The sequence below is a fragment of the Bufo bufo genome, chromosome 8 (assembly GCF_905171765.1).
Source record: "Bufo bufo chromosome 8, aBufBuf1.1, whole genome shotgun sequence".
Lineage (NCBI taxonomy): Eukaryota > Metazoa > Chordata > Amphibia > Anura > Bufonidae > Bufo > Bufo bufo.
The window spans coordinates 183609496-183626809 of record NC_053396.1 but is presented as its reverse complement, the minus strand read 5'-3'; the positions used below and the strand labels follow the sequence as shown (position 1 = coordinate 183626809).

The following is a 17314-nucleotide window of genomic DNA, read 5'->3' as shown; positions in this document are numbered from 1 at the left end:
TTCCCAAATTTGCCATTCTCAAAATTGTGGTGAACGGGAACAATGAGGAAAACATCTAATAAGGGACGCGTACGCGGACGTGGACATGGTCGTGGTGGTGTTAGTGGACCCTCTGGTGCTGGGAGAGGACGTGGCCGTTCTGCCACAGCCACACGTCCTAGTGAACCAACTACCTCAGGTCCCAGTAGCCAGCAGAATTTACAGCGATATTTGGTGGGGCCCAATGCAGTTCTAAGGATGGTAAGGCCTTAGCAGGTACAGGCATTAGTCAATTGGGTGGCCGACAGTGGATCCAGCACGTTCACATTATCTCCCACCCAGTCTTCTGCAGAAAGCGCACAGATGGCGCATGAAAACCAAGCCCATCGGTCTGTCACATCACCCCCATGCATATCAGTGAAACTGTCTGAGCCTCAAGTTATGCAGCAGTCTCTTATGCTGTTTGAAGACTCTGCTGCCAGGGTTTCCCAAGGGCATCCACCTAGCCCTTCCCCAGGGGTGGAAGAGATAGAATGCACTAACGCACAACCACTTATTTTTCCAGATGATGAGGACATGGTAATACCACCTCAGCACGTCTCTGATGATGACGAAACACAGGTGCCAACTGCTGCGTCTTTCTGCAGTGTGCAGACTGAACAGGAGGTCAGGGATCAAGACTGGGTGGAAGACGATGCAGGGGACGATGAGGTCCTAGACCCCACATGGAATGAAGGTCAGGCCACTGACTTTCACAGTTCGGAGGAAGAGGCAGTGGTGAGACCGAGCCAACAGCGTAGCAAAAGAGGGAGCAGTGGGCAAAATCAGAACACCCGCCGCCAAGAGACTCCGCCTGCTACTGACCGCCACCATCTGGGACCGAGCACCCCAAAGGCAGCTTCAAGGAGTTCCCTGGCATGGCACTTCTTCAAACAATGTGCTGACGACAAGACCCGAGTGGTTTGCACGCTGTGCCATCAGAGCCTGAAGCGAGGCATTAACGTTCTGAACCTTAGCACAACCTGCATGACCAGGCACCTGCATGCAAAGCATGAACTGCAGTGGAGTAAACACCTTAAAAACAAGGAAGTCACTCAGGCTCCCCCTGCTACCTCTTCTGCTGCTGCCGCCTCGGCCTCTTCTGCTGCTGCCGCCGCCTCGGCCTCTTCCTCCGCCTCTGGAGGAACGTTGGCACCTGCCGCCCAGCAAACAGAGGATGTACCACCAACACCACCACCAGCGTCACCAAGCATCTCAACCATGTCACACGGCAGCGTTCAGCTCTCCATCTCACAAACATTTGAGAGAAAGCGTAAATTCCCACCTAGCCACCCTCGATCCCTGGCCCTGAATGCCAGCATTTCTAAACTACTGGCCTATGAAATGCTGTCATTTAGGCTGGTGGACACACACAGCTTCAAACAGCTCATGTCGCTTGCTGTCCCACAGTATGTTGTTCCCAGCCGCCACTACTTCTCCAAGAGAGCCGTGCCTTCCCTGCACAACCAAGTGTCCGATAAAATCAAGTGTGCACTGCGCAACGCCATCTGTGGCAAGGTCCAGCTAACCACAGATACGTGGACCAGTAAGCACGGTCAGGGACGCTATATCTCCCTAACTGCACACTGGGTAAATGTAGTGGCGGCTGGGCCCCAGGCGGAGAGCTGTTTGGCGCACGTCCTTCCGCCGCCAAGGATTGCAGGGCAACATTCTTTGCCTCCTGTCTCCTCCTCCTCCTACTCAGCTTCCTCCTCCTCTTCTTCCACCTGCTCATCCAGTCAGCCACACACCTTCACCACCAACTTCAGCACAGACCGGGGTAAACGTCAGCAGGCCGTTATGAAACTCATATGTTTGGGGGACAGGCCCCACACCGCACAGGAGTTGTGGCGGGGTATAGAACAACAGACCGACGAGTGGTTGCTGCCGGTGAGCCTCAAGCCTGGCCTGGTGGTGTGCGATAATGGGTGAAATCTCGTTGCAGCTCTGGGACTAGCCGGTTTGACGCACATCCCTTGCCTGGCGCATGTGCTGAATTTGGTGGTGCAGAAGTTCATTCGCAACTACCCCGACATGTCAGAGCTGCTGCATAAAGTGCGGGCCGTCTGTTCGCGCTTCCGGCGTTCACACCCTGCCGCTGCTCGCCTGTCTGCGCTACAGCGTAACTTCGGCCTTCCCGCTCACCGCCTCATACGCGACGTGCCCACCAGGTGGAACTCCACCTTGCATATGCTGGACAGACTTTGCAAACAGCAGCAGGCCATAGTGGAGTTTCAGCTGCAGCACGCACGGGTCAGTCGCACTGCGAATCAGACACACTTCACCACCAATGACTGGGCCTCCATGCGAGACCTGTGTGCCCTGTTGCGCTGTTTCGAGTACTCCACCAACATGGCCAGTGGCGATGACGCCGTTATCAGCGTTACAATACCACTTCTATGTCTCCTTGAGAAAACACTTAGGGTGATGATGGAAGAGGAGGTGGCCCAGGAGGAAGAGGAGGAAGAGGGGTCATTTTTAGCACTTTCAGGCCAGTCTCTTCGAAGTGACTCAGAGGGAGGTTTTTTGCAACACCAGAGGCCAGGTACAAATGTGGCCAGACAGGGCCCACTACTGGAGGACGAGGAGGACGAGGATGAGGAGGAGGTGGAGGAGGATGAGGATAAAGCATGTTCACAGCGGGGTGGCACCCAACACAGCTCGGGCCCATCACTGGTGCGTGGCTGGGGGGAATCACAGGACGATGACGATACGCCTCCCACAGAGGACAGCTTGTCCTTACCTCTGGGCAGCCTGGCACACATGAGCGACTACATGCTGCAGTGCCTGCGCAACGACAGCAGAGTTGCCCACATTTTAACGTGTGCGGACTACTGGGTTGCCACCCTGCTGGATCCCCGGTACAAAGACAATGTGCCCACCTTACTTCCTACACTGGAGCGTGATAGGAAGATGCGCGAGTACAAGCGCACGTTGGTAGACGCGCTACTGAGAGCATTCCCAAATGTCACAGGGGAACCAGTGGAAGCCCAAGGCAAAGGCAGAGGAGGAGCAAGAGGTCGCCAACGCAGCTGTGTCACGGCCAGCTCCTCTGAGGGCAGGGTTAGCATGGCAGATATGTGGAAAAGTTTTGTCACCACGCCACAGCTAACTGCACCACCACCTGATACGGAACGTGTTAGCAGGAGGCAACATTTCACTAACATGGTGGAACAGTACCTGTGCACACCCCTCCACGTACTGACTGATGGTTCGGCCCCATTCAACTTCTGGGTCTCCAAATTGTCCACGTGGCCAGAGCTAGCCTTTTATGCCTTGGAGGTGCTGGCCTGCCCGGCGGCCAGCGTTTTGTCTGAACATGTATTCAGCACGGCAGGGGGCGTCATTACAGACAAACGCAGCCGCCTGTCTACAGCCAATGTGGACAAGCTGACGTTCATAAAAATGAACCAGGCATGGATCCCACAGGACCTGTCCATCCCTGGGGCAGATTAGATATTAACTACCTCCCCTTAACAATATATTATTCTACTCCAGGGCACTTCCACATTCAATCCTATTTTTATTTTCATTTTACCATTATATTGCGGGGCAACCCAAAGTTGAATGAACCTCTCCTCTGTCTGGGTGCCGGGGCCTAAAAATATCTGACAGTGGCCTGTTTCAGTGGTGGGTGACGTGAAGCCTGATTCTCTGCTATGACATGAAGACAGATTCTGTGCTGACATAAGGCCAGATTCTCTGTTACGGGACCTCTCTCCTCTGCCTGGGTGCCTGGGCCTAAATGTGTGACAGTAGCCTGTTCCAGTGGTGGGTGACGTGAAGCCTGATTCTCTGCTATGACATGAAGACAGATTCTGCGCTGACATAAGGCCAGATTCTCTGTTACGGGACATCTCTCCTCTGCCTGGGTGCCTGGGCCTAAATATGTGACAGTGGCCTGTTCCAGTGGTGGGTGACGGGAAGCCTGATTCTCTGCTATGACATGAAGACTGATTCTGTGCTGACATAAGGCCAGATTCTCTGTTACGGGACCTCTCTCCTCTGCCTGGGTGCCTGGGCCTAAATGTGTGACAGTGACCTGTTCCAGTGGTGGGTGACGTGAAGCCTGATTCTCTGCTATGACATGAAGACTGATTCTGCGCTGACATAAGGCCAGATTCTCTGTTATGGGACCTCTCTCCTCTGTCTGGGTGCCGGGGCCTAAATGTGTGACAATGGCCTGTTCCAGTGGTGGGTGACGTGAAGCCTGATTCTCTGCTATGACATGAAGACTGATTCTGCACTGACATAAGGCCAGATTCTCTGTTACGGGACCTCTCTCCTCTGTCTGGGTGCCGGGGCCTAAATGTGTGACAGTGGCCTGTTCCAGTGGTGGGTGACGTGAAGCCTGATTCTCTGCTATGACATGAAGACAGATTCTGCGCTGACATAAGGCCAGATTCTCTGTTACGGGACCGCTCTCCTCTGTCTGGGTGCCGGGGCCTAAATGTGTGACAGTGGCCTGTTCCAGTGGTGGGTGACGTGAAGCCTGATTCTCTGCTATGACATGAAGACTGATTCTCTGCTATGGCATGAAGAGACTGATTCTCTGCTGACATGAAGCCAGATTCTTTGCTATGGCATGAAGAGACTGATTCTCTGCTGACGTGAAGCCAGATTCTCTGATATGGGACCTCTGTCCAATTGATATTGGTTAATTTTTATTTTTTTAATTTTAATTTTAATTCATTTCCCTATCCACATTTGTTTGCAGGGGATTTACCCACATGTTGCTGCCTTTTGCAGCCCTCTAGCTCTTTCCTGGGCTGTTTTACAGCCTTTTTAGTGCCCAAAAGTTCGGGTCCCCATTGACTTCAATGGGGTTCGGGTTCGGGACGAAGTTCGGGTCGGGTTCGGATCCCGAACCCGAACATTTCCGGGAAGTTCGGCCGAACTTCTCGAACCCGAACATCCAGGTGTTCGCTCAACTCTACTCGTCAGTGTACATTATTATATTATACTATATCATATCATACTGTACTTTACTGCATTTTACTATATATAGTATTTACTATATACTATGTTTAAACAGTTTATTTTACTATACTATTTTATCTATTTTAAACTAAACTGTTATAATAAAACAAAATTTCTCAATGCATAACTGGAAGTACAATTATGCAAAATATGACTATAATTAATATTATTATACACTTCTCAACACTAAAATTGTGCAATGCCAAGGAGCAAAGGTACTTTGAAGTATGGGCGTTTGTGGACATATTTAATTTTATTGCACTTTGAAGGGTTTAGGGGTTATGCAGCGATATGTATGTATATATGTGTGTGTGTGTGTGTGTGTGTGTGTGTGAATATATATATATATATATTGATGACCTATCCTCAGAATAGCGTAAAAATAGAAGATGACAGCAGCATATCCAAATGAGGGTCCTTTATTCACCGAACATCCATGAAACAATGTACAAAAAAGTGCAACGTTTCCGCTACGTAGTAGCCTTTATCAAGCACTACGTAGCCGAACCGTTGCACTTTTTTGTACATTGTTTCATGGATGTTCGGTGAATAAAAAACCCTCATTTGGATATGCTGATGTCATCTTCTATTTTTATGCTGATCTGTTGACCATTGAGGATCGGTGGTTTGGACAAGCTGTTGCATTCCGAGGGAGTAATGCAAGGTACATTGGTGATGCTCTAAACTATTTATTACTGCTATCCTCAGAATAGGTCACCAATATCTGATTCGCAGGGGTCCAACAGCTGGACCCCTGCTGATCAGCTGTTTGAAGAGAAGGCAGTGCTCCATGCGAGCCCCACTTTCTCTTCATTACACTGTACTTCCTCTCGGAGGTGTAGTGTAATGCAATTACCCACTCCATTCACTTAAAAGGTCTTATGAACATTTAGGAAAGGTCATCAATACAAATCGCTGCACAACCCCTTTAATTTGCACTGTGATTTATGCTGTTCTGTTCACTTATACTGTTTTATATTGTTGATCTGCGTTTTATATGTCTATTGTAATATAGCCTGTTCATTTGCACTGTTATTGCACTCGATTTGCACTGCACTGTGGAAAGGGTTAATACACAGTCAGCTAATACAGAGAGACTTTCTACCTATTCACTGAGAAGCTATCAATTTTCCACCATTAATATAAGAGAATATTCCGAGTTTTGGAGAGCAGCCAGAGCGATCTGCCAATAGGGACCACAAGTGGCCAGAAGAAGACACTGAGACAGGGACACTCTGCCACAGACCATGGGTCACCAGACTTTGACCAGGGAGCCAGCAAGATGACTGAGATACAGTCCCTGGGCCACCAGCCATTTGGTTAGGGTACCAGCCTTATGAGAGAGAGGTACCGCTAGCTCAGGCGTTTCCTCAGCACAGAACTTTCTTCTACTAGAGGGGAGACAGCTCATTGCATTGCCTGTATTATTTTGCACTTGAGTTCCTTCAGTAAAGAAGCACACTGCTTTGCTGCAAACACTGACTCTCTAAACGTATTTCCCATTGGGGTATACCAGTTATTGCCACTTATCAAAAACAGAGAAAGACAGAATCCTTCAACAAAGAGACCTTGGTTAATCCCTCCGGCAGATCACTACTCGCCTAGCTAAAGTTGTCAGCAGTGTTCAAAGTTGTGTGTCTCCATGTTTGGGAGAGCAACAACAAACTGGAATGAAAGTAAGAGGTGCACAGAGATGAACCAATGCACAGACACATTGTCCGATAAGAAGAATGACGCATAATGTTTAATTCTGTATTGTAAGTGAAATTGGATGCCACATCTCAAACCCAGCGAAAAATGCACAAACCATCAGAAGGCATTTGCACAACATTGGCCTATGAACCAAACTTTTAGCTACAGGTGTTCCATTGACCTCAAGTCAAAGCTCATGATGCAGATAAAGACAGCAATGGAGGTCTATCCTCTTCAGTGATGAGTCCTGCTTTTGTCTCAGATGCAATGAACCCCAGAGATTGCTCTGGAGACTTCTTGGGCAACATCATGAAGAGGCCTTCACAAGGGAATGTTCTAGTCACAAAATTATGCTGTGGGACGGCATAATGTACTGTAACCAAATCCCTCTGGTCTTTATTTCAGGTGCAAAGCATTAGCAGTGATTTGGTCATGGAACCAATGCTATGGCTCTTTCCAAAGTGTTCCAGGAATTGTTTTTCAATAGGACAATGCCAGGCTGCATGTAGCTCGTGCTACCATGAGCAGCCTGCTTAGCCTAAACATCCGACCATGGCCTGCATATGCAGCACGCCAGACCTGCAGGGTATTGCGATAGTGAGGTCACGGTTATGGGCAATCGAGGGTTACTCACTTTTTAGAGGAGAACCCTGGGCAGGCATGCGGCAGTGAAGGAGAGGTAGACACAAGTTCCTCTGGGGCACACTCTGGATGTAGGGACCAGGCCTGATGGTGGATGAGGTGCCCTGGATATTGCAGGTATTTTGAGTGCCTGAGGCAAGGTCCCTTTAAGGATCGTGACGCCAGTGCCTGTAACGGTGGCACACCGATTTATAGGAGTAGTGATTGAGGTACACAGCTGGTAGGGTAAACCAAACGTTGCTTTACTTTGAACAGTCCAACTTTATACAATAAGATGAGGATGATGCAGTCCCTTATATCACAGATGTCAACAGCAGGTTTACTTTCAATAATGGCAAGTATTAATCATGCAAGATACTTGGAGGGTATACAGTTAATGCTTAGCAGCACTATGCTGCACTATCCCCTTCAGCTATTCTAGCTGGCTGGATCCCAAGGCCCGGATGCCTAAATGCTGGCTTTAATCCTTGGTAGAGATTCTACCTCCCGTCTTGACCCTTGCTTTTATCTTATAGTACCTCTGCCCATCAGCTTACTTCTCTGAGCTGGTTGTGCTGTTCCTGTTGTGAGGGATGCTACAGGTTTCTCCCAGGAGGCACATCTCTTCTCTTGGGGTAATCTTCTGAGCTAACTGAGGCTCACTTTATCAACAGGCAGGCTAGAGTCCTTTACTAGCCTCCTGGTAGCAACTAGCAGCCTGGACTATCTAGCTGCATGTCAGGAGGAGGCCCTCAGCATATCTCTGGCTAAGATGCCTTCTCACTTCTGTGTCCACAGACTCCTGACTACAGACTAACTCCTCCCTGTCTGGGCCTAAACATTTATACTAGGGGCTCCCTATCTCCCTCTAGTGTCTAGGATGCCTAACTACACCCTAATAGGCCTGCTATGCATATCACAGGGGAAACATCACATGTAATAACACATAGAAAATACATTAAAGTATATAGTTAAATATAATATCACTGTCCCTTGTGAGCAGAAGTAACACGTGACCAAATTGACCCTTGTGTAGTGCCCACCCCTACCTAGTGGGACACTACACATATCTCTAGACTTGTTTCTTATCAAGCACATCTGGGATGTTATTGCAATGGCTGCTGCTAGTAGTGGATCTTGGTGATTGGCATACCCAAGTGCATTCAATGTGGTAAAACATTCTTTGGACAACAATTAATAACCTCACTGATAGCATGCAAAGGCAAGTAAGTGCCTGTATTTCTGCATGTTGTACTCGATACTGAATAAATCGTTACTGAATAAATCAGGATGTTTTAAATATTTTTGTTTCCATTTTTATCATTTGCATATCCTTAACATTTCTATCAATCCGGTGATTTCCATAAGGGCATGATTTTTCTGTCTTAATGTTGCAATTTCAATGTTGAGGAGTGTACATCATAGAGATGAGTACATTTCTGGAAATTCGTTTCATGTCTGTCAAATTTTTTGAAAAAATTCAGTTTGTGTCCGAATCCATTCTACCTGAATTAGAAGTGCTTCAATTGGCCCGAATTGGTATAGTATATGACACTCTGAGGTATCCTAGGACAATCTTTTTCTCTTGTCTTTCTCTCTTTTTTTCCTATTTTTTTTTATTTTTTATTTTTGCTCTATTTCTCTCCATCCTTTCCCCCATTAAACTTTTTATCACAATCACAGCAATAATAAATAATATCAGTTAGGCCTCATGCACAAGGCCGTGTGCACCCCGCATCACAGATGTGGACCCATTCTCTTAAATGGGTCCGCAATTACGGAGATGGGGAACGCAGTCACGGAACGGAACACCGGAAGCACTACGGAGTGTTTCTGTGGTGTTTTTTTCCGTTGTTCCATCCAACCCGCAAAAAATATGACATGTCATATTATTTTGCGGTGCGGACTGACCACGGACCCATTCAAGTTGAATGGGTCCGGCCCGCTGCACAGATGTTGCCCGTGCATTGGGGACCGCAATTGCGGTCCCCAATGCACGGAACGGCCGCACAACAGCCGTGTGCATGAGGCCTTACACTGACATACTGTATATTGCTATGGTTAAATGCATAATGCATGGTTGACTATGTTAACAAACAGTGTGCTTTAAACCATTTTTAAAAACATTCCAACAATTGTCCCTTATTGGGAGCAGATGGTGTGTATTGAAAAGAAAAACAGTGTCTTGTTCTCAACATGCTATATCCAAAAGTTATGCCTAAGGCTAGTTGCAGACTAGCGTCAGAGAACCGGCAGGCAGTTCTGCTCAACGTCTGCACACTCCGGCATTGCCAGAGGTTTGTAAGGCTCCATCCGGCCCCATTCACTATAATGGTGACCGGCAGAGATTCAGCCACATTCCGGCAAATATGCAGAGAATCAGCCGGCAGAAAATTGCTGCATGCCGGAACAGACTGCCGGATCTCTGATGCTGGTGTGCAATTAGCCTTAATAGGGGCAGAATCCTGCCCTTGTTTCTATACATAAGTGCTCGTGTGTCGGAAGAAACAGTGGCTTTGAATGAGCCTAAATAATTCTTCCTTTTAATTGGAAGCAGTAGCAGTAGTACAGTGTGGATGTGGAAAGAGTAGGGTATTGTCACGGCCTATGGTGTGTGCTGTGACACTGTTGTGTTTTTTAATAAAAAGGACACAGCACACACCACAAACCACACAGGAACCCAGGACACCATAGCTGCAATAACGTGAGACACCACAAGAACATAATCTAACATCTTCTATGACCACAAGGGTGGCCCTCACTGGACAGATGGCATATGAAGACCAGGAGGATAACTCCAGCATACACCATGGCTGGAGTACCCCTCAGCTTCAGGCATCCAGCAGAGGCTAAATAGCCCAAGCAGCCACACCCACACACACATAAACCCAGTGTTAAAACACTTAAAGGGGAAGTACACACACAAGCATCCCAATCCACATGTTACCACTGCCAACAGCATGCGTGGCAACCATGTCCCGGCAATCACCCAGAAGGCCGAGACACTGCCACCGCATGCACACACAGCAACACGTTGCTGCGGGCAACTGCAAGTGAAGCAACAGTGTCACAGCGCACACCATAGGCCGTGACAGGTATTAGTGGCATGTGGCAGCAATGATAGCTGCAGCAGTAGCACCACAGCATGGAGCACACAAAGAACATGATGGCAGGTAGGGAGACAGCGGCAATGGCATGATTGGGCTTGCGATCACTCGCCGTTGTGTCAGAAAATTCTCACTGACAGAAGTTTTGTTTTTGCACGCAGACAGATGCCAACTTTGTCCGTTCGGGTGTGACCATTCCATCTCCTGCTCTGAAAATTCTCTCTGAGATGACACTGGAGCCTGATCGAGATAGCAAAGTGAGAGCAAATTGGGCCAGTTCCAACCATTGTTCCAATCTTGCTGTCCAGAAGTTTATGGGGATAGGGAGCAAAGTATTAAGTGATTAAGAACTCATCCACCAGGTGTCTACTGAGTAAAATTGTTGGCTATGGTCTTTAGCTCGGACTACTTTTCTCAAAGCCTTAGCAGAGCTTTGACAAAACAGGGAGTAAAAATGCTTTTGGGTTGTATTGGGTACTGTAACATTGATATTTTTACGTTTTCAGTATTTCTAAATTTAATTTTTTACCTAGCTTCATATCAGTTATTAGGAGATTGTGTTCTAGGTCAGTCATTTTATATATTTTTTTGGGGTTTCATTCTGTCTACTTGGGCAACCGTATTATGGGCTACCACTTTAATTTTTCTTATCTAGTATGTAGCTTTGTAATGATTTAATCTATCCACTTTAATCTGTTAAGTTTGTATATACTGTATTGTCTGATGTGTATTTCTTAGGCTATGTTCACATCAGCGTTCAGCCTTTCCGTTCTCCTGCTCCGTTATAGGAGCAGGAAAACGGAAAGGACGGATTCGGCTCATAACTGAGCCGAACGGAGCCTACGGACCTCATAGACCCCCATAGACTATAATGGGGTCCGTTAGGTTTCCGCTCAGAAGATGATTTTGGAGCGGAGACAAAAGTCCTGCATGCAGGACTTTTGTCTCCGCTCCAAAATCATCTTCCAAAATCATCTTCTCCGCTCCAAAATCATCTTCTTATAGTCTATGGGGGTCTATGAGGTCCGTAGGCTCCGTTCGGCTCAGTTATGAGCCGAATCCGTCCTTTCCGTTTTCCTGCTCCTATAACGGAGCAGGAGAACGGAAAGGCTGAACGCTGATGTGAACAAGGCCTTATATGGGCTTTTTCCTATTCTTGATTTCTGTTCATCGTCATTTTATACAAAACTTCAAATCCCCTCCATAGACAAAGAGCTAAATGATAAACTGTTAAATTTGAGCTAAAATGATGGCTAACTTTTCAAACAATTTTGCAAAAGTCCATAGTTCATGTGAATATAAGAAACTTTGTAATCTTATTACGGAAAAAATGCCTCTTTCTTTACTTTCTCATTTCTTCACCCTTTTGTCTAAACTGACATTCATGGTGATTTCTGTGCTAAATCTTTCTTGCGAGACCAATATGGACTGTCAGCTCACTGAAGGATCAAATTACAAATATCCAAATAAGTCTATGGAGAAAAGAGGGGGAAGAAAAGGGAAGAGTCAGCTGCAGTGAGAGAGACACGGGCACAGAGGCTGGAGCTAATAGTAACTATTATATCTTCCAAATGCTTTATCCACATCTAGACTGTTCAGTACTTCTCTATAACGTCCTGCATGACGCTTCTCAGTAAGAGTGAGTGAACAGATTCTCCTTTTCCCCATATTCATTCTATGAGAGACATGATAGCAACTATTTGCCCCTACTAGCTCTGGAATAACTGAGTGTACATAGATATAGAGCCTACTGAGTGGAATAATAAAAAAAAATGCAGAATTCAAGTCATATCATTGCCACTGTTTTACCTCATGTACACACCCATGGCAGCTTATGCTAAAGAGTCATCTGAAAGTGTAGGGTTATTGTATACTACTTATACATTGAAGTTAAAGGGAGTCTGTCACCTCCATATGGCCATATACAGTGCTTACATTGCCCTACAGCACACCTATACATGAATGTTATGGTACCTTTGTCTTTAAACTTGCAGAAGCTGGAAAAACGAACTTTGATTGATATGCAAATGAGCACTCGCAAGTGCCCAGGGGCGGCGTTCACTGTGTTGGTGCCCAGGCTGCCCTGCCTTTTTTCATTGTTCCCCCGCCCCAGCCTCTGCATATGCCCGCCCTCCTATTCCCTTGCATCATCCTAAGGTCCGGCCAAGATCCCGCAACTGTGCACTGCCTCGCCGGGCCGGAGCATGCGCACTGCGATGCCCATTGTTGGCACGGCATCGCTTTAACTACTGCGCATGCTCCGGCGAACGGCTGGTTTTGCGCCCTGGTTTTTCATTGTTTCCCCGCCCCAGCCTCTGCATATGCCCGCCCTCCTATTCCCTTGCATCATCCTAATGTCCGGTCGAGATCCCGCGACTGTGCACTGCCTCGCCGGGCCGGAGCATGTGCACTGCGATGCCCATTGTTGGTACGGCATCGCTTTAACTACTGCGCATGCTCCGGCGAACGGATGACGCAAAGGAATAGGAGAGCGGGCATATGCAGAGGCTGGAGCGGGGGAACAATGAAAAAAGGCAGAGCAGCCTGGGCACCAACACAGTAAACGCCGCCCCTGGGCACTTGCGGGTGCTCATTTGCATATCAATCAAAGTTCATTTTTCCAGCTTCTGCATGTCTAAAGACAAAGGTACCATAACATTCATGTATAGGTGTGCTATAGGGCAATGTAAGCACTGTATATGGCCAGACTCCCTTTAATAATAGCATAGTATGCTGTACAATACTGTACTCCCTCTAGTGGAGGCTGCAGACAGCCAGAATTTTGTAATGTAATTATGTCTACTGTGACACAGTGAGAGGTTTGGTCTGGGAAAACAGGTATTTTCCTCCCAGCATGTGCTGCTGTGCTGATTTACAGCCAGGTGAGGTCAAATATCGGACCGGATTTAAAGTGCCGTTCCAGGTTTTGGCAGCACCTGGCTGTCCTTAAATAGGCAGCTGGGCTCAGAAGCCATGTCTGTGTACTGGAATCTGAGGCCTGTGCTGGGCTGGAGAACTGAGACCCGTGTGTCAGGGGAACAGGCCGCCTAAAGCCTGTATTTGGACTTTCTGGGGCAGAACTGCCACCAAGGTTACTTTTTGCTATATTCACTTGCCATTGGGTGTGAAGTTACACCAACACTGCCAAAGTGACATTTAGTTTTTGGCACTATGTGTGAATAAATACTGAAGTATGAATTACGAATTTGTATTTTGCCTCTGTACTGCGCCTGCTTAACCTAACTACCAGAGCGAATCCCCACACTACACAGTGGATTTGTATGAGAATAATAGCTATAGATAAATTATGAAATTAACCAGTAAAAATATTGGTCCTAATTAAAGTTGAGCGAACACCTGGATGTTCGGGTTCGAGAAGTTTGGCCGAACTTCCCGGAAATGTTCGGGTTCGGGATCCGAACTCGACCCGAACTTCGCCCCGAACCCGAACCCCATTGAAGTCAATGGGGACCCAAACTTTTCGGCACTAAAAAGGATGTAAAACAGGCCAGGAAAGGGCTAGAGGGCTGCAAAAGGCAGCAAAATGTAGGTAAATCCCCTGCAAACAAATGTGGATAGGAAAATGAATAAAAATAAAAATAAAATAAATAAAAATTAACCAATATCAATTGGAGAGAGGTCCCGTAACAGAGAATCAGGCTTCATGTCATAGCAGAGAATCAGGCTTCATGTCACCCACCACTGGAACAGGCCATTGTCAGATATTTTTAGGCCCCGGCACCCAGGCAGAGGAGAGAGGTCCCATAGCAGAGAATCAGGCTTCATGTCATAGCAGAGAATCATGCTTTATGTCACCCAACACTGGAACAGGCCACTGTCAGATATTTTTAGGCCCCGGCACCCAGACAGAGGAGAGAGGTCCCATTGCAGAGAATCAGGCTTCATGTCACCCACCACTGGAACAGGCCAGTCAGATATTTAGGCCCCGGCACCCAGACGGAGGAGAGGTTCATTCAACTTTGGGTTGGCCCGCAATATAATGGTAAAATTAAAAAAAGGGGATTGAATGAAGTGCCCTGGAGTACAAGAATATATTGTTAAGGGGATGTAGTTATAAATGTCTAATCTGCACAAGGGATAGACAGGTCCTGTGGGATCCATGCCTGGTTCATTTTTTTGAACGTCAGCTTGTCTACATTGGCTGTGGACAGGCGGCTGCGTTTGTCTGTAATGACGCCCCCTGCCGTGCTGAAAACACGTTCAGACAAAACGCTGGCCACCGGGCAGGCCAGCATCTCCAAGGCATAAAAGGCTAGCTCTGGCCACGTGGACAATTTGGAGACCCAGAAGTTGAATGGGGCCGAACCATCAGTCAGTACGTGGAGGGGTGTGCACACATACTGTTCCACCATGTTAGTGAAATGCTGCCTCCTGCTAACACGTTCAGGTGGCGGTGCAGTTAGCTGTGGTGTGGTGACAAAACTTTTCAACATCTCTGCCATGCTAACCCTGCCCTCAGAGGAGCTGGCCGTGACACAGCTGCATTGGCGACCTCTTGCTCCTCCTCTGCCTTCGCCTTGGGCTTCCTTTTGTTCCCCTGTGACATTTGGGAATGCTCTCAGTAGCGCGTCTACCAACGTGCGCTTGTACTCGCGCATCTTCCTATCACGCTCCAGTGTAGGAAGTAAGGTGGGCACATTGTCTTTGTACCGGGGATCCAGCAGGGTGGCAACCCAGTAGTCCGCACACGTTAAAATGTGGGCAATTCTGCTGTCGTTGCGCAGGCACTGCAGCATGTAGTCGCTCATGTGTGCCAGGCTGCCCAGAGTATCGTCATTGTCCTGCGTTTCCCCCCAGCCACGCACCAGTGATGAGCCTGAGCTGCGTTGGATGCTACCCCGCTGTGAACATGCTTCATCCTCATCCTCATCCTCCTCCACTTCCTCCTCATCCTCGTCCTCCAGTAGTGGGCCCTGTCTGGCCACATTTGTACCTGGCCTCTGCTGTTGCAAAAAAACTCCCTCTGAGTCACTTCTAAGAGACTGGCCTGAAAGTGCTAAAAATGACCACTCTTCCTCCTTCTCCTCCTCCTGGGCCACCTCCTCTTCCATCATCGCCCTAAGTGTTTTCTCAAGGAGACATAGAAGTGGTATTATAACGCTGATAACGGCGTCATCGCCACTGGCCATGTTGGTGGAGTACTCGAAAAAGCGCAACAGGGCACACAGGTCTCGCATGGAGGCCCAGTCATTGGTGGTGAAGTGGTGCTGTTCCGCAGTGCGACTGACCCGTGCGTGCTGCAGCTGAAACTCCACTATGGCCTGCTGCTGCTCGCACAGTCTGTCCAGCATGTGCAAGGTGGAGTTCCACCTGGTGGGCACGTCGCATATGAGGCGGTGAGCGGGAAGGCCGAAGTTACGCTGTAGCGCAGACAGGCGAACAGCGGCAGGATGTGAACGCCGGAAGCGCGCACAGGCGGCCCGCACTTTATGCAGCAGCTCTGACATGTCGGGGTATTTGTGAATGAACTTCTGCACCACCAAATTCAGCACATGCGCCAGGCAAGGAATGTGCGTCAAACCGGCTAGTCCCAGAGCTGCGACGAGATTTCACCCATTATCGCACACCACCAGGCCGGGCTTGAGGCTCACCGTCAGCAACCACTCGTCGGTCTGTTGTTCAATACCCCGCCACAACACCTGCGCGGTGTGGGGCCTGTCCCCCAAACATATGAGTTTCAGAATGGCCTGCTGACGTTTACCCCGGGCTGTGCTGAAGTTGGTGGTGAAGGTGTGTGGCTGACTGGATGAGCAGGTGGAAGAAGAGGAGGAAGAAGCCGAGTAGGAGGAGGAGGCTACAGGAGGCAAAGAATGTTGCCCTGCGATCCTTGGCGGCGGAAGGACGTGCGCCAAACAGCTTACCACCTGGGGCCCAGCCGCCACTACATTTACCCAGTGTGCAGTTAGGATGACATAGCGTCCCAGGCCGTGCTTACTGGTCCACGTATCTGTGGTTAGGTGGATCTTGCCACAGATGGCGTTCCGCAGTGCACTCTTGATTTTATCGGATACTTGGTTGTCCAGGGAAGGCACGGCTCTCTTGGAGAAGTAGTGGTGGCTGGGAACAACATACTGTGGGACAGGAAGCGACATGAGCTGTTTGAAGCTGTCTGTGTCCACCAGCCTGAATGACAGCATTTCATAGGCCAGTAGTTTAGAAATGCTGGCATTCAGGGCCAGGGATCGAGGGTGGCTAGGTGGGAATTTACGCTTTCTCTCAAATGTTTGTGAGATGGAGAGCTGAACGCTGCCGTGTGACATGGTTGAGATGCTTGGTGACGGAGGTGGTGGTGCTGGTGGTACATCCTCTGTTTGCTGGGCGGCAGGTGCCAACGTTTCTCCAGAGGCGGAGGAAGAGGCTGAAGCAGCAGCAGAAGAGGTAGCAGGGAGAGCCTGAGTGAGTTCCTTGTTTTTAAGGTGTTTACTCCACTGCAGTTCATGCTTTGCATGCAGGTGCCTGGTCATGCAGGTTGTGCTAAGGTTCAGAACGTTAATGCCTCGCTTCAGGCTCTGATAGCACAGCGTGCAAACCACTCAGGTCTTGTGGTCAGCACATTATTTGAAGAACTGCCACGCCAGGGAACTCCTTAAAGCTGCCTTTGGGGTGCTCGGTCCCAGATGGTGGTGGCCAGTAGTAGGCGGACTCTCTTGGCGGCGGGTGTTCTGCTTTTGCCCACTGCTCCCTCTTTTGCTACGCTGTTGGCTCGGTCTCACCACTGCCTCTTCCTCCGAACTCTGAAAGTCAGTGTCATGACCTTTATTCCATGTGGGGTCTAGGACCTCATTGTCCCCTGCATCGTCTTCCACCCAGTCTTCCTCCCTGACCTCCTGTTCAGTCTGCACACTGCAGAAAGACGCAGCAGCTGGCACCTGTGT

The 17314-nt window shown here is 48.6% G+C and overlaps 1 protein-coding gene across 3 annotated transcripts in view; it reads left to right on the top strand.

Moving 5' to 3' along the window:
- The window catches only part of LOC121009127 (cytochrome P450 2F2-like), a 168362-nt gene that overhangs the window by 63661 nt on the left and 87387 nt on the right, over window positions 1–17314 (top strand). Inside the window, exon 2 of one of the 3 annotated variants that reach the window (XM_040442002.1) lies at window positions 6588–6755. The exons of the other annotated variants lie outside the window; for them this stretch is intronic. Within the exon in view, the coding sequence (XP_040297936.1) occupies window positions 6739–6755 (17 nt within the window). The 5' untranslated portion in view covers window positions 6588–6738. The remainder of the gene's footprint in view (window positions 1–6587; window positions 6756–17314) is intronic. 3 annotated transcript variants of the gene reach the window in all.